Raw genomic sequence first — 20,671 nt, 5'->3', positions numbered from 1 at the left:
TTATCTCGTGCCCGCGGCAACGGCGCACATGACGCCGCAAATACGTATTACACTTGCGCACTTATGCGGCAAGCCACCACATAGCTCATCGACACAAGTCAATACAGTGCATCCTGTCAGCGGTCGTCGACATGATCGTATCCCAATTGCTTCATTCCTGGCTCATGCTGCTTTACTCCGAGGAATTCCCACGGCGGAGACCATATGCAATGGCCGGTGGCTCGCCGCTTTCGCAGCCAAGACGTGTCACGTGTTTGCTCAAAGCGGTAACCAAATGTCTGGGCGGCCGGGCAACTAATAGTGTAACTAAAGTGCAACACGGGAGTTAGTCGCTGGATCGTCAACTTAGCCAACTCCAGCACCTTCTCCAGCCTTTTCAACATTTAACTAGAACCTTACTTTCTCCCAGCGCTTCATGTCGCAGTCGCAGTCGCAGCCGCAGTCGCCATCGCAGTCGCAGTCGGAGCAGTCACAGTTTCCGGCAGCTGAGACTGCTCGAGTCCAACCACCCCAGCAGCACCAGCTTCCTCAGACTCAGTATCGCCACTATGGCCGCGGTGGGTTTGGCAACGTAACATCAAAGCCACAGGCTGACTTTTCGCCCGCTCCTGTTCAGGTCTTTACTTCACCGCAGCAGACATTTCATAGAGGTCGCGGTGGCTACGGAAACGTGCAACCGATCGACAACTTGGCCACCATGACCCCGGACCAGTACTTAAAGGAGGTCGACCATGCGTTTGAGGTCAGGCGTGGCGACGTTTTCAAGATTGGCCGTGGCGGATCTGGCAACATCATTGTTGAAGGTGACGACCCCGCCGCTGCCGCTGCTGCTGCTACTGGCCAGCATGGCGGCGAAATAGAAAATGAGCCCGTGTCTCCGTTACCTCGCTTGAACGAGACCGATCAAAACGACGGGTTTTTTACTAGGATGGGCAGGCGTCTTTCTAGTGGCACTTCTCGATCTCGCAGCAGGGAGCCCAGGTTGTCGTCACATTCGCGGTCCAAGAGTCGGAGAAGAGAATCTGCCGACAGAACCACGTTAGAGCGCAAGTATTCGTCATGAATACATCTTATTTCTATATTATTTACTACTACTAATTTGAAAGGCGTGGGATTATTGGGATCATGAGAAAAAAAAAGTTTTGCAAATAACTGGGGTTTGTTTGTTTTTTTATTATCCTGTCACGTTCATGCTATAGCAAACTTGATTTTTTTATTTCTATTTTTATTTTTTGATTTTTGTCGTGATTATGCTGTTATCGATAAATGTTTTTGTATTTGTTTTTTCTGCTTTGAATTGTTGGATCTTGGGTACATATATAATACATAACGATAGTAACGTAACTATCGAATTTCGTATGGCAAATTTATATTTATTCTACTCATGTTTACCCGGCCTGTCTTTATAGATTTTTATTATTACAATGCTAAACAATTAAATTATGTCTCCTTCATACCTCAAATCATTTTCTATACATATATATTATATATATTAGCAATTTTTTTAATAATTACAAATGCCTGACTGGTCTGTTGATCCCGACAATCGAAGACGGCTCATTGAGCTTCAAAAATTAGACGAAAACAAGGCCTGTTTTGATTGTGGTGCACCTGCTCCACAATGGGTAAGAAACCATTTTTTTTTTAATATACTTGACAACATGACTCGTTTCTAATTGTTTTTTTTTTAAAAAAAGGCGTCTCCAAAGTTTGGCATCTTCATCTGTTTGGACTGTGCCGGCCAGCACCGGTAAGCTTCCTTGTTTATTTAACCCACGTTTCCCGTGTGGCTATTGGTTGTTAATAAACGCTTTTTTTTTTTTTTTTTTTTTTTCAGTGGCTTGGGAGTGCACATTTCTTTTATCAGATCAATTACCATGGATCAATTTAAGCCTGATGAGATGAAACGCATGGAGGCTGGTGGGAACAAGCCGGCGCGAGAATTCTTTGAAGCTGAAGGTTGGACGCCTGCGCAATCCATTCGCGAAAAATACAATTCTACCTACGCTGAAGATTACAAGGACAAACTTACGGCTGCAATTGAAGGCAAAGAATGGGTGCGGTCAACTGTTAATGGTTTTCCATCACAAACACGATCGTCTTCGTCGTCATTGTCAGGCCCGCCTTCTTCTATTCATGCATCAAGAACTTCATCACCGGCAGCAGCCGTAACCGGTATATCCTCCTCACCATCAGCGGCTCAAAAATCAGCTCAAAAAATAAAAAATGAAGCATATTTCAGTAGACTCGGTCATGATAACCTTTCCCGTCCGGATAACTTGCCGCCTTCTCAAGGTGGCAAGTATGCCGGATTTGGTAATACGCCTACTGCATCATCTGCATCATCCAATTCTCTCAGCGTGGATGATTTCACTAAGGATCCGATCGGTTCTTTAACAAAAGGATTTGGATTGTTTTCATCCACGGTTCAAAAGAATTTTTCCCAAGTTAACGAACAATTTGTTAAGCCAAATGTTAAAACATTGTCTGAATCTGATCTCGGTGCAAATACTAGGAAAGCCATGATGCAGTTTGGGCAAAAAATGCAAGAAACCGGCAGGTACGGGGTCGAAACTTTCCAAACTTTCACCGCTGATGCCCGTCAACAATACGCTGCTGCAAATTCAAACCCTTCGCGAACTTCCAGGCGAGGTTATTCATCCGTTCATTCGTCATCAGATGATTACGATAAAAATGGCAAGAACTTTGCCACATTGTTTGATGATTTGGGAATCGATGACAATGACGAAATTGAACGTGCATTTGGCCTTTCAAATGCCAAATCTCAGCAACAGGCTTCATCTACCGGACGTTCTGTCCCTTTGTCCACGTCTGCCGTTGGTGGTAGTAACAATGGGCATGACAAAGACGACGAGTGGGGGGATGGCTGGGAGGAATAAAAAAAATGCCATGACAATTTTTTTTTTAAAAATATATTAATTCAACATTTCATTATTTTTTTTAGGTGTTTTTCTTTTTTTTTTTTTTTGGTTCAAAGATTAATAATTTTGATATTCATTTTTGGAATGTCAAGTAAGGGTGTCGGGCGCGAGTTTTTTTTTTTTTTTTCTTCCTTAAACCGCTTGTTTTCAACTATTGCATTTTGTTTGTGTTTTAAATCGTCGTGCTTATTCATAGCTTGAAAATTACATGACATTTAGTTTTTTTTGTTGTTGTTGCTTCAGATCAATGTATTTTATTGACAGTCTTAACTTTTTAACTTTCATTGTGGAATAAGGCATTGTTGCTCAGGCCTTTTCTCGTCAAAAGTTTTAGTCATGTATGCATGATTTGGTTTGGTTGAAAAAAATTAAAAAAATAACGACGCCGGCAGGACTCGAACCTGCGCTCCCAGAGGGAAAGAGATTTCTAATCTCTCGCCTTAACCGCTCGGCCACAGCGCCTTGTCACGTGATATTTATTTTAAATATGCTGAAACATTATAATCACTCAAAACGTCTTAGTCAATAATTTGTCATATTTTTTTTTTTTTTTGCAATGCGAAGCTCTTAACGGCAGTGCTGGGATCCTCCGAGATGGCTGAGCAGATTCACTACAGCTCTAGTAGAGCGTATGCGGTTGTTAATGTGCGCCCGGAATGTGAGGCGAGTATCTAGGGTGATGCCTAAGAGTTTGACTCCTGGCTGTGTCAAGCGTGAGGTACCATCCGGAAGAGTCAAGGGAGAAGGCTCGCTGTGTGTGAAAGTGGATGTATCCCAACTTCTCACCAAGGTCGATAGCAGTTGACCGACTCGTGGCCCATTGAACACGTGTCTGAAGAATTGAGGTGAGCCTGTGAGCATTCGTCTGTGGTTTGCCGATGGTCAATATTGTGATATCATCCACGTTGCCATATGCACATGCACCCGCATCTGCCACGGCGTAGTATAATGGGGTAGAATATATTAACAGTAGAGGTGATAAAGGTGAGCTCTAGGGAATGGCGCTTAGGGCATTGAACTGTGGTCCAAGTCGACCATTCAAGATCAATTGGCTGGTACGACCGGTTACAAATGAACGGACCCATTGGCGAGCTATGGCCGGTAAGTGCATCTCGGCCATAGTTTCGAGGAGGATGCGATGACTGACATTATCGAATGCTCCTTAAATGTCAATCATCAAGCATCAGAAGAACCTCATGGGCGGGTCTCCATTGCATGTAGGATGGACGATACGGCATCAGGTGCATTGTAGCCTTTGCGACTGCCAAATTGGGTAGCCGGTAGGAGGTTCTCGATCAAATACTTTAGTCGGTTGTGGATTACACGCTCGCGGACTTTGCTGATGACCATCTGGAGATCAATGGGACGGTAGGATCGGGGTAGGGTGCGATCTCGCTTGGCGGGCTTTTGAATGATGACCGTATGACTGTGTCTGTGTTTGAAAGCTATGGGATGATACCCTTGTTGGACGCATACTTTCATAAGAAGAAAAAATCGAGACCTGGCGACTCTTTGCAGCCTGTCGTAGGACAATACCTGGAAGACCCTTCGGGCCCGGAGCTGTGTGGTTGGGTGTTGCTGTAAGCGCTGCACCCAGCTCGGCTTGGGTTAGCGAGGGCCAGTCATTGGCGAATGGATCCAGTTTGATGGGTTCAGTACGTTCTTGTCGTTTTTCAGGAAGCACGCTGCGGCGTAATAGGTCAGTACGCTCATGCTATCCAGAGGTTGTGCTGAGGGCTCATAACCTATTGTCTAATTTTCGATGATGAAGAGCCATTAACTTAGCGGTGGGAGCGATAGATCATCAGAGGCAGCCGAAGTCGCAGACAAAGCAGGAGAGGAAGCGGTAGACGGAACCACAGCGGAGACAGAAGCAGAAATTCGACGAAGTGCAGTGGGCACCAAGCGACCAACAGAACGAGAAAAACACATAACAAGGCCAAGAGACGGATTGGTAGCCGTGATAGGATGACCGGTGCACAGATCTACGAGCCAGCCAGTAGACTCAAGAGCAGAAACAGAAATCAATGTCTGGGCTTGAGGCATATGAAGGGTATCAGAAAGTGAGATAACTACAGAACCATCAGTGAGACGCAGAGAACCAGAGCCAAGAGTGGAGGTACGACGATTGTCCGCGAGGCAAACAGTAGAGGTACGAGACAGATATGAGGACAATAATGTATTATCACCAGTTACATGCACAGTGCTACCACTATCTAATTCCACCTCATGTTTCACAGCCTTGACAGAGTGTTGCGCCAGCTTCTGTGCATTACCCGGACCATTACCCTTATCACTATCCTGAACTTGACTTGACAATTTCGCTTTTGACTTTGTGCTTCTTGGGAGTGCGAGCCGCGCGAAACATGAGGAACTTCCTGACGGTAGACCAAGTTAGTCCAAGCGGATAAACATGTGCATAGGTAGCCGCAAGTTCAGGATCAGCAATACACAGCTTGTGCCAGAGAAGACCGTTCCAAGCGCACTCAGGAAGCGAACAAAAATCTGGATAATACAGGAGCAGTCGTTAGCTTAAGGCCTCGAGTTTCGACAGGGAGTCAAGAAGACGAGATCCTTCATGAGGGAACGCCAACGCCTGAGAGTACAAGTCAGAAGGTGCATAGGCTAACTGGTCAACGGCATGCTCAAGAAATTGTCTGTAGGAGTGCCGAGGCCGAAGTCTGAGTGTGCGACGAATCGAAGGTGGTCGATTGTCGCAGTTTTGACAGCCATAGATTTTGGACCCGGAACGGGAGAGAAAGCTCAGAGTATCGTTCAACCAAAGCCTGCGAGAAACCAGGATCAAACACACAACCCGTAAGAGCAAGCGACGCAGCATCAGTAGGTTATGAGCCTTCGCTTCTTTTGCACACCGGCAAAGTCGCTATTTTTTCTTTTATTGATCCGTTCATGCATCCAAAGACACGCTCTTCTGACGATCCTGACGTTTCTCTAAAGGCGCCGTCGACCTCTACGGCCTCTAGCACCACTACGGCATGGAAGCCTGTGGATGTCATTATTAGTGGGCTGATCATCTCTCCTGCTTCGGTTGCCGCTGAATCGGCTTACATTCTGCTTAGCTCGCGGGCCACTTTGACGTCTGACGACCGTCGTGAACAAGGCCAGATGTTGTCACTTCTCAACAGCGTCACCTTGCCTCGACTTCAGCGCGACTTCTCGAACGTCGAGCTCTGGCTTCAGGCCCTTACTGATGGTGCGTCGCTTACTCTTGCGGGTTGTGCATCAGGTGGCGTTAGCTCTGGCGTTAGCGTGTTTGGCCGGGGGTGTAGATGTCGCTGGACTTTCCAGATGTCCGGATCAGACAGAGACCTGAGTGGTTTGGACTGTGTGCAGGTTACGATGGAAATCCTGTTTCGCTTGTTGTGCTGCTTCTATGTTCGGGCGGGTGGGGTCTTGACAGGCATCATGCTCAGCTGATCGCGCCTGAACAAGAGTATTTTTAAATTACGAAATCTTTACCTGAGTTGTGCGCGACCCATATGTGAATACGGCCTCAACATTTGCTATCGTCACCTTACATAGGAAGAACTCCAGAAACTACAGGTCACCCAGAACAGGGCTATCAGGCGAGCATTAGGGGCATTCAAGACCATGCTTATTTACGCCATTCATGCGGAATTAGGGATCATGCTGGTCGCTCAGCGGCTTACATTGACAATAGCGCATCATGTACGCCAAATTGCTCGAGTCGTCCATAATGTCCAGCTATCTGACAAGCGACATCGACTTTGCCCAACCACGTCCCGTGTATCATTCTCCGTGAGGAATGGCAACTGACATAAGTGATCAAACGGCGCAACTGCGGTTTAAAAACATATCTGTGGTTAATGCGCGCCTGGCAGTTTCAGTTCGATACTGCCACTACGGGTGCCCGCTATCGCGACATGAACCCAGACCTCAAGGTGCAAACTAAGGTTGGGCAGCTCCCATTCTGCACATTCCTCCGAGGTCACCGTGCTATGCTCAGTTGGTTAGTCCAGCTACGCACTGGGCATGGCCACTATGGTGCCCACTACCAAAGATTCGGTCTTACAGGTCGCCCATTAGAATGCACGTGTGGAGCGGTTGACACCGTGACACACATGATCTTACAATGTTCCCAGAAGACCCAACAACACCACATACTCGGCGATCGGCTCGAGGAGCCCTACTTGCTAGCCACTCTGCGGGCATGAAGAAGGTAGAGACAACGGACTGACCCCGTGTGGGTTTGCGATTACCGAAGGAGTGGAAGGAGAGATACCAGGCGGAAACTGTGATGAGAGCCGTCGCGTGGGTTGCGGAATCTTGAAAGGAGGAGGCAATATGGCACAAGGAGTCGTGACTGGAGCTGGCGTTGGACGAACAGGAGCGTCTCTCGTGCCAGAGGCCTCAGAGGCCGCAGTATCTGCGAGAGACTGGATGATGTCAGAAGCACTCCTAACCGGGGGTGATGGGGTGATAGACGTTGTCGCTTCAGAGGTAGAGTCTGTAGAGGAAGTCTGAAGTGGAGGTGCCTTTCTCTTAGCCGTGTGGTCATGAGCGGGCAAAGAGCATGTCATTCGACATTTCTCTAGTCAAGCTCATTTCTCCTCTCGTGGTTATGATGCCTTGCACTATGTACAGGAAATCCGGAAAACGTTCGGGATGGGTTCTGTTTTAATGGCTTACTGGAATTTGTACTGAAATGGTACCATTTGTTTGTTTTAAAGTGTTTTGCATGTTGTTGTTTTTTTGTTTCTACAGTATTTTGTAAAGTATAGATGGCGTACGTGCCTACATCGAGCACCTTAGGCTCTGTCAATAAAAATTAATCATTATAGTTAGTATGTAAAAAGAATTCTGGAAGGGAAAAATACTTGCTATATCGGGGCTTCTGTACGCGCCTTATGAGTTCGGCCCGAGACTGAGTCACAAACGAGAAACGCTGACTAAATGACCACAGCCGCACAAAAACGCAGTCACGGCGGTTGCTTAAGTTGTTGTTCACATTGTCGCTCGGCCACACTGGCTTGTGACAAAACCCTAGTTTAATTTGCAAACCGGCCACAACACAAATTTGGGGTTTGGTGAGCGGATCGGGCAAGTATAACAACGCGCGCCCGTCTTCCTCTCTCTCTTTTTTCCTCCACCCATCACGCATTCTACTTTGCCATCTTTTTGTTAGGTTTTCACCGACTTTTCGAAAAGAACTTTAGCCAGGTTAGTTATTGAATTGAATTGTGTTTGTTTGCGGGTTGTGAGATTGAATTGGTACTAACCTTAAACCTTTAGGATGCGCGCCAAATGGGTATGTTCTACCATTATGTGATTGCATTGGTGATCTCAATTGGTTTAATTGGTCAATTATCTAATAATTGTTGTAGAGGAAGAAAAGAGTTAGGAGATTGAAGAGAAAACGCCGGAAAGTCAGAGCTAGAAGGTTTGTTGTCGATTTTTAAGTTTGATCTTGTGGAGTCAGGTTCTAATTTTTTTTTGTTACAGCAAGTAAACATGTCGTCATAATTAGTCCTTGATTTTCTCGTCTCTTTGGCAATCAGTTTGGTTATTTCCATGTTTCTTTGTTATAGTACTTTTCCAAGGCCGCCGATAAAGTTTCATGTGTTTTAGCTACAGAAGGCGGGTGGTAGTGCATTTGATGCTGTAAAGGATATATTTTGCGATGTTTACAGTTTTACAAAATGGTATATACCGTTTTGATGTTGAATCATGTAACAGTTTGTTCTAGTGTGGTTTTTTTGGCAGATTAGTACGATCAGATATCTGATTGAAATTTAAAATGAATTATATTCCATTTGTACAAATCTTGTAACTGTCTCATACGACACGTAGCGTAGCGCCAGGGGCCATTTTTTTCAATTACAGAAATTTGAAAGAGGTGACGTTGATTTACCGCGAACGCTTCGACCTGACAAAATAACGGGAGGCCGTGTTTATTGTAGGCAATGGTTGCGGATGCAAACCTTTTGTACAAAGAAAACGAAAACGTATTTAGCAAAATGTGAAATGAAAAAGCTGAACGAGTATTAGTTAAAGGTCTAGTTACTAGTTTTAGTTATAGTTGGTTATAGTTATTAATTCTCATTTGTGAGGTGAGCCGCACATTCTGTAAATGGGAAGAAACAAAAAAATTCTGATCAAGCACCAAATAAGCTCGAACAATTTTGTAACCATTGTTGATTGTTTTTACAACAACTTTTTGACAATGTCACAATCTGATGAACATAAAAAAAAACGGAAACATCATTCCAAGGAGAAGGATAAAAAACATGCCAAAGTTAAATTAGACAAAAAAACTGAATCTGAAAAAATCATCAGTTCGAAATCGTCGGCAGCAACTTTGGCAGCAAAGGTATCAGTGGACGAGTCGTTTACACCATTTTTGGCCACGTTCCCTGGAATTTCGGTTCCGGAAGATACCAAGTTTCAAACATATAAATCTAAACAGAATTATATTATTCATGGTGAATCTGACAGGCTAGAATATGATGGACAAAATGGTCCAGAAGAAGATTTGTATGATGTTTTCATGATTTTATATATATATAGATATATTCTAACATTTTTACATATATATATAAAGATATTATGTTGCAGTGTATGATCCTGAGAGTAATAGTTTGGACTTAACCAAGGCAGAGGTGGTGAACACCAACAGGACAATTAAGGCGATGAAAAAGAAAAAAATTGCTGAGTTTAGACAGGCTACCGTTCTTGTAAGCATAAACTTATTCAAACCTTTTTTTTTTGTTTTTTTTTGTTGTTGTTTCAAGAAGCATAACTGATTATATTAGAACCGCTTGCAACGCACTGCGCTTGGTGAAGCTTTTGGAACCAAAAAAGCTAAAAAAGCGATTGGAGATTTGGAGCGCAACAAAATCGAAGCCGAAAAGCTTTCATCATTTGCTGATTCAATTATTGACAATATCAAAGGCGCGACTGAGAACTTGCCGTCTCAAGATGCGTTGCGTGAGCAGCAATCCGATGACAGGCCTATTCCACCAGTTAAGGAGGATGCTGAATCTGTGGAAGAGATATATCCATTAATCGGGCTACTAACAAAGGAGGAGCTAAGTGCTATCAGAGTGGGTGCCATCTTTAGAGAATCAGACTTGGCAAAGAAAGTGGCTTTCCTTCCGTGCAAGTCTTCAGATTACCTAAATACGAGAGTCAGACGAATAGTTAATGAAGATCAGACTTTAAAGCTTAAGCTGATTTATTATGCGTCTCTTTTGATGGGCTTGTTGCAAAACAAACGGGCATCTAACAAGCATACATTGTTTCAGAAACTCAATCACCCTCCCGAGGTTTTGGTGGACAGTCTTATTCAACGATTTACTGAAATTAAAGTCGGTGCGGTTGGGAAAAAGAAAGAGTCGTCGTTTACTATTACTCCAAAACTGGAGGATAAGATATTGTGCTACTTGTTTGTAACTTGTTTGAAGATTGACGAGTACTCAGTTGAAATCCCGATCCTTGCAAACGAGCTTTCACTTCGGCCGTCCAAGGCACAGGAACTTTTTAAGTCTCTTGGTTGCAAAATTAAGCCCTGCACTGTTGCACAAAAGGAAGCACTGGGTCTGACCAATGCTGAAGCTGCAAACTACAAATTTGCAACATTATCTCTTCCGTTCAAGTTACCTGAAGTCGTTCGAAGACGGCGGGCAGGACCATCTCGAAGGTAGGCGAAGATGACGTGGTAAGTCGGGGTGCGATTTATTGGAATGTTTTCTGGGGTTGGTTGCAATTGTAGCAATATTGTTATTTCGTACTTTTTTTTTTGTTTTTTGAATCAATCAGCAAAATGGCACAATTTTTTCTATTATTCTTTTGTATTGGTAATGCTATTATACAATGCCTCATTTACTTTAGCAATCCGTTCACCTCTGACAATGCAGTTTTAAGTTCATTGTCGTTTCCATCAGCAAATTCGATTCCAATCTCCAAAATATCCTTGGCTTCTTGTAAACGGCCCAGCTCAATCAAGCACTTTCCTTTCCGCCAATATGATTTTGACACGTTTCGTTTCAAATATATTGACGTGTCTGCGTCAACCAATGCTTCACCCCATCGATTCTGGGACATGTACGCTTGTGCCCTGTTTGAATATAAAACTGAAACCTCTTCCCTAACATATGCTGCCGCTTCCCATGGTGGCCGTTTCAGGGCCATTTCGATAGCGAGAGTATACATCTTTATTGCATCTGCGTATTGCAATTTTTTAAACGACGTGTTGCCAGCTTCCTTAAGCTTTTTGACCTGCTCGCTTAGCCTGCCGCTGATCTGATTTGGAGGAGGAGGAACATCCGCGTTTAGATTGATGAGGCTTTTGTACAACGCGTTCAATTGCTCGACTTCTGTCTCTCGTTCTGGTGTCAAAACCTCATTCGGAAGTCCAATATGTTTTGTAACTTCATCAAATATGATTGGTAACGGCTCATCCATGTTGCAAACCCTGCGTTTGTGCAATGAATCAATTTATATTGACTATGAGTTCTTCGTAAATTGCGAACCAAACACATTCACTTTTAAAACAAAAAAGATTACCCCTGACCTGGTATAAAGCCGAATACGAATTCGCGGACCCGATCACGAGCGGCGCGCGAAATTGTTCGGTAAACGCAAGCAAAACTGCTCATCGATTCCCCCCTCGGGCGTGACACATCTTGACAAATCACTTGTCGGTTACAAGAAGCGTGTGGGTAGTGTGTTTTTGGAAGAATGCAAGTTGGTAGTTACGTAATGTACTTCGGGGTGCGTGATTAACTTTCCTCATAGCCATAGTTAGTTTTAGTTATCATGTAGTTTGCTGCTTAGTAATATGAGCAATATTATTACCTAGCAGACTTTTGCAAAGCGATGGCTTAGTAACCAACTATCCTCACTATATTGTTTGGCGTCCCCCCTCCCTTTGGTTTTTGCTTCCTGCCCTGTTCCCTGTTCATATGGTTTGACCTGGAGACTTTAGTCAGTTATTATTTTGTTATTTTAATTCGCTCACGAGTTTTGCCCCGTGTCCCCCGCCGCCATTTGCTCTTTGTGAACTTTTGGGTTGTCTTAGGCAGCAATGGCAAACATTCTGATGCGCCTGCTCACGGCCATAGCGCGACCATCGTCGTCCCACCCAATTCAGACCGTTGTTTTCATTGCTCTTCTCGCTTCCACTGCTTATCTTTCAATTCTTGATATCTCAGTACCAAACCATGGCTCTTCTGAGCCTGCACATTTTTATCGTTCTGCATCTCCAATAGGCCAGTGGAAAGCGATTGAAGACCCTGCAAAGTTTCCTCTCGCTGCTCACTATGCTTACGTTCCCCTCAAATTCAACGACACCACGGTTGCACCCGTTCCGCAGTTGAACACCTCGATTGTGATTGGAGGTCAATCAGAACGAGCTGCTTTTTTACCTTACAACGATTTGAAATCGTGGACTGAGTCGGTCAAAGACCTGCCGGTTCCTGTTGAAGGTGCCAGTCAATGGTCTGGTTGGGTATGGCACTTGTCAAACTCCCACCGTGGATTTTCATGGACCGAATGGTTTAAATTTAGTTATTCTAGATTTGTTAGTCAAGTTAAGGTTTGTATCTATGTCTTGTTCAAATGACTTTTTTTTTTTTTTTTAATCATTTGTTAACTTCGTTCAGAGCGCCGAGACGTTTGACGTCGCCATTATGACAATTGCATATGCTGGAATGTACTTGACTTTTTTGGCTCTTTTCTTGTCCATGAAAAGGTTGGGCTCCAACTTTTGGTTAGGTGCCACTGTATTGATGTCATCTTCATTCGCATTTTTGTTTGCTCTCGTAACAACCCATTATCTTGGTGTTCCGATTAACATGGTGTTATTATCTGAAGGTCTTCCATTTTTGGTTATTACTGTGGGGTTTGAAGCTCAGATTACGCTTACCAAGGCAGCGCTGGTCACTGTTAGGCCTCCGCAGATTTCAGATATTTTGAAAGCGGTTGAAACTGTTGGACCTAAGATTCTGTTTAATTATGCTATTGAAATTGCTCTTTTCATTGCTGGCGCAAGTAGCGGTGTTGGTGGCCTTCGACAGTTCTGTTTTTTGGCAGTATGGATTTTACTTTTCGATATTGTCACTCTCTTTACTTTTTTCGTTGCCGTTCTGAGTATCAAGGTTGAGATCAATCGTATTAAGCGTCATATTTCAATCAGAAAGGCTTTGGAAGAAGACGGTGTTTCTGAAACCGTGGCCGAAAGTGTTGCTGACAGTGCAGACCACAGCAACGGAGTAAAGTCAAATGATCACGTTTTTTTCTCCAAATCCGTCAAGGACTCTTCAATTTCCAAGTTTAAAATTCTTATGGTTGTTGGTTTTGTATTACTAAACTTGTTTAACTTGTCAACTGCTCCATTCCGTGAAGAAAAATTGATTTCTCATCATGAGTTTGAAATCCCGGCTTCTGTGACTGCTGTTACTGCGAAGCTGCCTTTGGAAAGTCTTGTTCTTACAGTTTTTCCATCTTTTGAGTATATTTTCATTCCTCAGCCTAGTCAGTTTGAGCATGCTCTGGTTTCTTTCTTTGAAAAATGGAGCAAGACTATTGGTGATCCTGTGCTCAGTAAGTGGGTCGCAATAGTGCTCACAATTAGTGTTGGCCTAAATATCTATTTGTTCAAAGCCTCTCAGTATAGCGCACAAGCTCCTAAGGTCAAGGTCATTGAAAAGATTGTCGAGGTTCCGAAACAGCTCAGTATTTCGCCATCGAGTACGACCATTACTACTGAAAGTAGTGATAGTGAAGATAAAGACTCTGATGGAGTTGAGCTTACCATCAATGTTAAGCCCCGCCTTCTTCCTCAAGAAGAAGCATTAGCTCTGGTCAAGGCAGGAAAAGCTAGAGAACTCTCGGATGAAAACATTATTTCGCTTACAAAAGGTGGCAAAATTCCACTTTATGCACTTGAAAAACAATTAGGAGACTGCACGCGTGCGGTTCATATTCGTCGCGCGGTTATTTCTAGATCTAGTGAAGAGAAGACTCTTGAATCTTCTAGTCTGCCGTATCTTCATTATGACTTCAAACGTGTTCTGGGAGCTTGTTGTGAAAATGTTATAGGATATATGCCCATTCCGGTAGGTATTGCTGGCCCGTTAATCATTGACGGCAAAAGCTTCTACCTACCAATGGCGACCACGGAGGGATGTCTGGTTGCTTCTGCCATGCGAGGTTGCAAGGCTCTTAATGCTGGTGGCGGTGTTGTTACTGTTCTCACTCATGATGGCATGACTAGAGGACCGTGTATTGCATTTCCTAACCTTGCTCGTGCAGGTGCTGCCAAGCTTTGGTTAGACTCTGAAGAAGGACAACGTGTCATGAAGAAAGCATTTGACTCCACATCTAGGTTTGCTCGTTTAAGTTCGCTCAAGACTGCCATTGCCGGTAGCTTACTCTACGCTCGATTTTGCACTACTACTGGTGATGCCATGGGCATGAATATGATTTCTAAAGGCGTTGAGCATGCTTTGAAGGTAATGGAAGAGAGCGCTGGATTTTCAGATATGGAAGTTGTGTCGGTTTCAGGAAACTACTGCACTGACAAGAAACCGGCTGCCATAAATTGGATTGAAGGACGAGGAAAAAGTGTGGTTGCTGAGGCAATCGTGCCAGGTGATGTTGTTAGATCAGTTTTGAAGAGCGATGTCGACGCCTTGGTTGAACTAAACGTTAGCAAGAACTTGATTGGCAGTGCCATGGCTGGCAGTGTAGGAGGATTTAACGCTCATGCTGCAAATATTCTTACCGCTATTTTCATTGCTACAGGACAAGACCCGGCTCAAGTGAGTTTGCTTTTTTTTCGGGTGAACAAAATTAAAATGAAATAATTACTAACTGGCTTTTAGAATGTTGAATCATCAAATTGTATTACACTTATGAAGAACGTCGGAGGAGATCTTCAAATTTCAGTTTCGATGCCATCCATTGAAGTTGGTACCATTGGTGGTGGCACCGTGCTTGAACCACAAGCTGCCATGCTCGACCTTCTCGGTGTTCGTGGACCTCATGCTACAAACCCTGGTGAAAATGCTCGTCAACTTGCAAAAGTTGTGGCTGCCGGTGTTCTCGCTGGTGAATTATCTCTCTGTTCCGCATTAGCAGCCGGACATCTAGTGCAGAGCCATATGACTCACAATCGTTCGCAAACTGCTACCAGGACGCCTACGCCGGCACCGCCCAGCGCTGCGGAAATCTCACGTCTGGTGCAGGGTTCTCAGATTTGCATAACTCCATGAGAAAACAGACAATAAAAAAAAAAAAATATTTATAGAATCAACTAATTATGAAACATTCAATTCTCATTTTCGGCAAAAAAAAAATTTGAAGTATTGTATACGTACGAGTTCGGAAGAGGCGTTGTAATTGTTACTTTTAGGCATTTATATAATTGTGACATGGATTCTTGAGTTTCTTTTTTTTTTTTTTTTTCTGGTTTAATTGGTAACCAATGAGCATCGAAATGGTCAAGTGACATATATATATCCATTATTCGTTTACTTTTTCATATTTTTTTTAGATCATCCGACCAGAAATTTATTTGTTGTAATTTTTGCATTAGTAATTTTTTTTTCTTTATATGTTTTTAATTGTCATTAATCGTTATATTTTTTTTCACGTATATATGACCTTAGTATGTATGTACTGAATTATTAATTTAAAATATTAATTGATATAACAACGCGTTAAATTTGACAATTGTTCGCGTGAGTTGGACGCGTTAGCCATATGAATATTTTTTTGATTACCTCGTGTAAAAGCAAATTAAATGACATCTGCAACATCAAACACGAGCAGAGGCGTTTTGATTCTTTTAGAAGGATTAGATCGTGCCGGCAAGACAACTCAATGTCAAATACTTCATGACAAATTGGCCGCCATTCATGGTCTTGATCGTGTTCGAGTGCAAAAATTCCCGGGTACGAAGTCGCTCGTGCGAACTTGTTCTTTTTTTTTTTTTTATTTTGATACGCAAAAACAAATTAATTAACTAATGATAATAAATGATACTAGATCGTACGACTTCTATCGGAAGTACAATTAATTCTTATTTAACTTCGCAATCTGACTTATCAGATCCAGCGATTCATCTCTTATTTTCAGCCAACCGTTGGGAACTTCGAGATGCGCTGTTGAACTCACTCAAGTCCGGAAAAATCATTATTTTGGATCGATACGTACCATCCGGCGTGGCTTATTCTTTGGCCAAGCAAAATCCTGACATGCCACTTGAATGGTGCCTGGCACCCGACAAGGGATTGCCTGAGCCCGACCTGACAATCTTCCTCGATATCGACCCAGGCAAGGCGCATGCACAGAGTGCCAGAGAAGATTTTGGCAAGGAACGATATGAGGTTAGTGAGTTTCAAACCATCGTAAGAAAAAATTTCAAGTTGTTGTTGGGTTCGCAGGCGCAAGCTGGGGCGTTGAAATTTGGCAACGTGGTTACGGTCGATGCCACCGAATCGATAGAAACCGTGGCGCAAAGTATATGGCATGCTGTAGAATCGTTCAAGCTTACAGGACCTGAAATTACAAGTATTAAATAAATCAATTAAATTAAATCATGCCAGTAAATATTGTACAACCTTACGAACTTTCATCGTCTGACGAAGCAATATCAATCAATGGCATCTCAAAATCATCATCGTCTTCTTCTTCGTTACTGTACTGTTCTTGTTTTTCCGCGTTTACTTTTGCTCGTTTCAGTTTTGCATCATCCGAAGCGTTACTTGCCCTTTTCTTATTCGTCTTGTTTGAAACTACTATTTGACTTGCAACATCGTTATTAATATGATCATTCTTAAGAACGATATCAAAATTTGGCGCCTTTCTCGCGGTTCGCCCTAAACCCTGATCAGTAATGTTTGCTTCTTCGGCCGTTTTAACCGGCTCATTAAATGCTTCCTCGTAGCTTGCTTGTGCGACAACAATAACATCAGCCAATTCTGGGTCGTTATTGCCAACAGGTTGAGAATTTGATGTTTCGGTCGAGATCCTAACCTGATCATTGTCAAGTGAAATTTCATTTTGCACGCCTAAACTTTCCGATGGCGTGAGCAAATCGTTCCCTGCAATTTCCTCCTCAAGCTGATCTTTGTTAATTGTATCCAACTGCTGAATTCTTTTGTTCTCCAAAATGTCTAAATGTTCAAGAGCAAGACTTCCCAAAATGTCTTCTTTTCTTTGCGCAATTGGTGGGAACCTTGGATGCACGATTCCGCCAAGATACGAGCTACGTGGCAATTTTCGAGCTGCGAGAGGCAAGATGCTATACTTGATATTCTGGCCTGGTTGTAAAACAGCTTCCAATAATAACTTCTCTTCCAAGTCTGAGGTATTGTAACGCAAAACGGCAAAGCGGTCAATCCGTGATCTTGTAGAAGACGGCAAGGTAGGCACTGTTTGAAGCACGACAGTGAAAAACTTTAAAATTTCTGAAACTACTTTTGGATTAGGATTTTGTATGAACTGTTGTGGATGTGAGGAAAAATCAGGAAGTGAAATTTTTGTTGACGTGAATGATGTCGCGTTTTCTAACGCAATGTCGACTATGTGCGAAATGTCAGTAATTATCTCCTGCGGGGCTTGTCCTAGGAGTTGCAGTAGAGTAATTAAAAACTTGAATAGCGGAATATTATAGATCCTGTATTAAAAAAAAAATTCATTAGATTAGTATAGCAAGCACTTCATGAAAATATTTCTCTTTTTTTTAACATACGATGGATCGTTAGCAGTGATTAAATTAAAATTTGAAAAGATTGTGTATACGTATGGCATGATGGAAGAGCCGACTGCTTTAGTAAACGTGTTTAAAAACCCATAAATGTTGGCATGAAGAAGCGGCAATGAAGTCAGAACAAAATCTCTTTGCTCTCTTTCTGCAGTATCGGCAAAAATAATCGTAGCGCGATGTACTGAAAGAATCCGGTCCAGTGATGAAATAATTTTGCCAATTGGAACTTGCACGTTAACAACAGTTGGTTCGGTAAAAAAAGTTTCCAATAAACGAAACAAAAGCTCAAGATGAAGTACGCCACGAAACGCATCCGTAATCTCAACACTGTCATCAAACCCGTCAGGAATGTCCTTGTACGTCGAGTCTTCTTCAACAATAGAAAAAATTTTTCTAATCACTTTATGAATCTCTCCCACAATTTTGAGAACCGCAATTCGCCATTCTAATGCTTGGTTCTTTGGAACAGCTAGATATAGGCTTGCGTACAATTTTCTTGCGTATCGTTCTACAACATCGTTTGCTGGTCGACCTGTTTTGACAGAAAAATTCAAGATTGGCTGTAGTACTTTCGATTGCAATTTAGAAACAAATGGTCGAAACGTTACCGGATAGTCACGTAGTAACCTATAAAACGAAGGCAACGTGGCTTGCAGAGCGGAAACATTCAAGCTGGAAGATGAAACCGCGCGTGATGCCAAATTTAGTAAGGCATTGGCAAATAATGGCAAGTTTGGAGTTGCCAAATCACGAGTTAACGATGGCTTTCCATGACTCAAAGCAAAAATTCTAGAAATTGTCTGAATGATGCTTGATAATACTGTTATGGAATCTGTGCCTCTCTATAAATTGTCAGTAGTCTTTACAACTGGTATGACATCTGCAAAAACAAAAACAAAAACAAAAAAAAAAAAAAAAAAAAAAAAGCGTACGTCAAGGATGCCCAAAAGCAGCTTAATCCACTTGGCCCCATGTGATGCAAGTGACTCCCAATCGTTACCAACAAGTGTATAAATCAAATCAGAACCAGCTTTTCTACACGCCGGATCATTAGATTGAAGAAGCGACGACAGCCTGACTCGAAGCCGATGTAAAACCTGCGGATCAGCCGACGCGATGATCTTGGAAGATCCAATAACCGTGACCAGAAAGCCAGTGTGCACGGCCAAACTAGATTCACGCTCTGGAATTAAAAAGGACTGCAAAGCAGATTTAAACTGCCCATCCTTAGTGCTCCCATTTCTTTCCTGCCTGTTCGACATCTCTGTCACGTTTTGGATGGACCGTACAATCAATCCATCGAGTTTTGCTACCTTTTTTTTTTTTGGTTGGTTCGTGCGGCTCATTTAAAATTTAAATGTTGCCCTAACCACACTATGTGTTACCCGGATTATTCCAGGCAAGTGAAAAAAGTTGCGGAAGATGAAAGGCTCATATTCATTTTTCCACGGACAACGTTATATCTGACCAAGGATGGCTCTTCCTGTTTCTGTGTATGTTGGCCTATATCTATTATGTTATGATTTTTTGTATTGACCTTTGTTGCACAGTCTCCCGGAACTCACATCTCCTGTTTATTCGGCAGTCGTTGACTCTGGTGTAAGTAGGCTTACTTAATTTTTTTGATTGACAACAGAAAATGTTAATGCCCTCTAGGTTTTTCTCAAGATCGCCAAGAATGCTTCTGAATCCTTTCCAGCCTCCGTCAGCGGCCTGCTACTTGGACTTGATGCCAACTCGGTTCTTCAAGTTACTCATGCGTTCCCATTCCCCACGTCAGACAACAATAACAGCAGCGGGTCTGGATATGCTAATAACGACGACTCTGTCAATCCGAGATCAAAGTCGAACTTAAAATACCAAGCCGATATGATTCGGTTGTTAAAGGAAGTTAACATTGAGGCCAATCCGGTTGGATACTTCATTTCAGCTTACCTGGGCGGATTTTTCAACCAAGCACTGATTGACAATCTTTTGGCTTTCCATGCATCCAACCCGAATTCCATCATCCTTGTTCACGATGTCACGCGATCATCTCATGGAACTGTTTCACTTAAGGCATATAGATTGTCTGAATCATTTTTAGAGACCAACAAGAGCTCCGGAGGCAAATTTACTACTGAATCGCTCATCAAGAACGGACTCACATTTCTTGACGTTCTCGAAGAACTCCCGATTTCGATCAAGAACTCACATCTTGCCACGGCGCTTTTACAAAACCTGGACCAGCCTACATTCGAAAGAGAAAATGACCCATCGAGTTTGGTTCAATCTTCAGTGCTTTCTCCCAACTTTGATAGTCTCGATTTGTCAATCGATCCATACCTTGAGAAAAATGCTGAACTTCTTATAGAATCAATTGATGATTATTTTACAGAGCAAGGAACGTTTAATTATTATCAACGCCAGCTTGCCAGGGAACAAAGCAAGGTTCAACAATGGATTCAGAAGACCAGATCAGAGAATGCAATTAGAGAACGTTCCAACATTCCGCTCGTGCCAGAAGATGATTGGCAAAAGCAATTTAAACTTCCAACTGAACCATCTCGTCTTGATAACTTGTTAATTTCTGCTCAGATTAACCAATACTCCAACCAAATAGAAGAAAGCGCATCTGTTGCTGCATCAAAATTATTTGCTATCCAAAATGGGTTGGATATACATAACTAGAATAGAATTCTAGTTTAAATATCAAAGTTTTTTTTTTTTAAATGTTGTATTTTGAATAATGTGGTTTGATCCAAAGATTGTATAGTTTAGTTAAACACTTTGTCCAATTAAATAATAGAAACATCGCTATCGTGACATATTTTGTCACTGTCATATTCAACGATCAATCTTATTTAACTGCTCAAAATTCTTTGAACTCAGATTTATCTGTCTATTGTATGTTTTTCTTTTTCCTTTTTTCGCTTTACTTCGTAAATAAACTATGGTTCGCAAGTTAAATAGGTTTTTAAAACTAAAATGGTCA

The 20,671-nt window shown here is 42.6% G+C and overlaps 10 protein-coding genes and 1 non-coding gene across 11 annotated transcripts; 6 read left to right on the top strand and 5 right to left on the bottom strand.

Annotated features, from left to right (window-relative positions):
- Nucleotides 1-117: 117 nt before the first annotated feature.
- Nucleotides 118-1,370, top strand: V1514DRAFT_329330 (uncharacterized protein). The gene has a single exon (XM_066927328.1). The coding sequence runs from the start codon at nt 416-418 to the stop codon at nt 1,061-1,063; it is 648 nt and encodes a 215-aa protein (XP_066784041.1). The 5' UTR covers nt 118-415; the 3' UTR covers nt 1,064-1,370.
- An 86-nt stretch (nt 1,371-1,456) lies between these two features.
- On the top strand, nt 1,457-3,212 carry V1514DRAFT_329327 (uncharacterized protein). Its single transcript, XM_066927327.1, has 3 exons — nt 1,457-1,625; nt 1,698-1,750; nt 1,838-3,212. The coding sequence occupies exons 1-3, from the start codon at nt 1,518-1,520 to the stop codon at nt 2,898-2,900; spliced, it is 1,224 nt and encodes a 407-aa protein (XP_066784040.1). The 5' UTR covers nt 1,457-1,517; the 3' UTR covers nt 2,901-3,212.
- A 110-nt stretch (nt 3,213-3,322) lies between these two features.
- On the bottom strand, nt 3,323-3,404 carry V1514DRAFT_t32. Its single transcript has one exon. It is a non-coding gene; the product is annotated as a tRNA-Ser (tRNA).
- Nucleotides 3,405-4,799: 1,395 nt separating this feature from the next.
- On the bottom strand, nt 4,800-5,786 carry V1514DRAFT_329321 (uncharacterized protein; the record flags this gene model as incomplete). The annotated part of the gene is made up of 2 exons (XM_066927326.1): nt 5,573-5,786; nt 4,800-5,320 (listed from the first exon to the last, which is right to left on the bottom strand). Coding segments are annotated over exons 1-2 (624 nt in total), but the record flags the coding sequence as incomplete, so codon positions are not given.
- A 1,331-nt stretch (nt 5,787-7,117) lies between these two features.
- On the bottom strand, nt 7,118-7,504 carry V1514DRAFT_319475 (uncharacterized protein; the record flags this gene model as incomplete). Its single annotated transcript, XM_066925941.1, has 1 exon — nt 7,118-7,504. One exon carries the CDS (start codon nt 7,502-7,504, stop codon nt 7,118-7,120), a length of 387 nt encoding a protein of 128 aa, XP_066784038.1.
- A 1,590-nt stretch (nt 7,505-9,094) lies between these two features.
- Nucleotides 9,095-10,850, top strand: V1514DRAFT_329315 (RNA polymerase I associated factor, A49-like protein). Its single transcript, XM_066927325.1, has 3 exons — nt 9,095-9,458; nt 9,526-9,658; nt 9,737-10,850. Exons 1-3 carry the CDS (start codon nt 9,148-9,150, stop codon nt 10,625-10,627), a joined length of 1,335 nt encoding a protein of 444 aa, XP_066784037.1. The 5' UTR covers nt 9,095-9,147; the 3' UTR covers nt 10,628-10,850.
- Nucleotides 10,745-11,641, bottom strand: V1514DRAFT_329314 (TPR-like protein). Its single transcript, XM_066927324.1, has one exon. The coding sequence runs from the start codon at nt 11,385-11,387 to the stop codon at nt 10,806-10,808; it is 582 nt and encodes a 193-aa protein (XP_066784036.1). The 5' UTR covers nt 11,388-11,641; the 3' UTR covers nt 10,745-10,805.
- Nucleotides 11,642-11,869: 228 nt separating this feature from the next.
- V1514DRAFT_292622 (hydroxymethylglutaryl-coenzyme A reductase-domain-containing protein) lies at nt 11,870-15,639 on the top strand. Its single transcript, XM_066925353.1, has 3 exons — nt 11,870-12,519; nt 12,587-14,746; nt 14,810-15,639. The coding sequence occupies exons 1-3, from the start codon at nt 12,010-12,012 to the stop codon at nt 15,197-15,199; spliced, it is 3,060 nt and encodes a 1,019-aa protein (XP_066784035.1). The 5' UTR covers nt 11,870-12,009; the 3' UTR covers nt 15,200-15,639.
- Nucleotides 15,640-15,666: 27 nt separating this feature from the next.
- Nucleotides 15,667-16,531, top strand: V1514DRAFT_292620 (thymidylate kinase-domain-containing protein). The gene is made up of 2 exons (XM_066925352.1): nt 15,667-15,880; nt 15,975-16,531. The coding sequence occupies exons 1-2, from the start codon at nt 15,730-15,732 to the stop codon at nt 16,508-16,510; spliced, it is 687 nt and encodes a 228-aa protein (XP_066784034.1). The 5' UTR covers nt 15,667-15,729; the 3' UTR covers nt 16,511-16,531.
- Nucleotides 16,532-16,550: 19 nt separating this feature from the next.
- Nucleotides 16,551-18,959, bottom strand: V1514DRAFT_342244 (rRNA processing/ribosome biogenesis-domain-containing protein; the record flags this gene model as incomplete). Its single annotated transcript, XM_066929091.1, has 3 exons — nt 16,551-17,607; nt 17,683-18,539; nt 18,630-18,959. 3 exons carry the CDS (start codon nt 18,957-18,959, stop codon nt 16,551-16,553), a joined length of 2,244 nt encoding a protein of 747 aa, XP_066784033.1.
- Nucleotides 18,960-19,146: 187 nt separating this feature from the next.
- On the top strand, nt 19,147-20,646 carry V1514DRAFT_362808 (uncharacterized protein). The gene is made up of 3 exons (XM_066929750.1): nt 19,147-19,190; nt 19,248-19,296; nt 19,354-20,646. Exons 1-3 carry the CDS (start codon nt 19,171-19,173, stop codon nt 20,365-20,367), a joined length of 1,083 nt encoding a protein of 360 aa, XP_066784032.1. The 5' UTR covers nt 19,147-19,170; the 3' UTR covers nt 20,368-20,646.
- Nucleotides 20,647-20,671: the final 25 nt, after the last annotated feature.

The sequence above is a fragment of the Lipomyces japonicus genome (assembly GCF_038497905.1).
Source record: "Lipomyces japonicus strain CBS 7319 unplaced genomic scaffold V1514scaffold_14, whole genome shotgun sequence".
Taxonomy (NCBI): domain Eukaryota; kingdom Fungi; phylum Ascomycota; class Lipomycetes; order Lipomycetales; family Lipomycetaceae; genus Lipomyces; species Lipomyces japonicus.
Note: the sequence above shows the minus strand (reverse complement) of the source record. Positions and strands in the feature narration are given on the sequence as shown.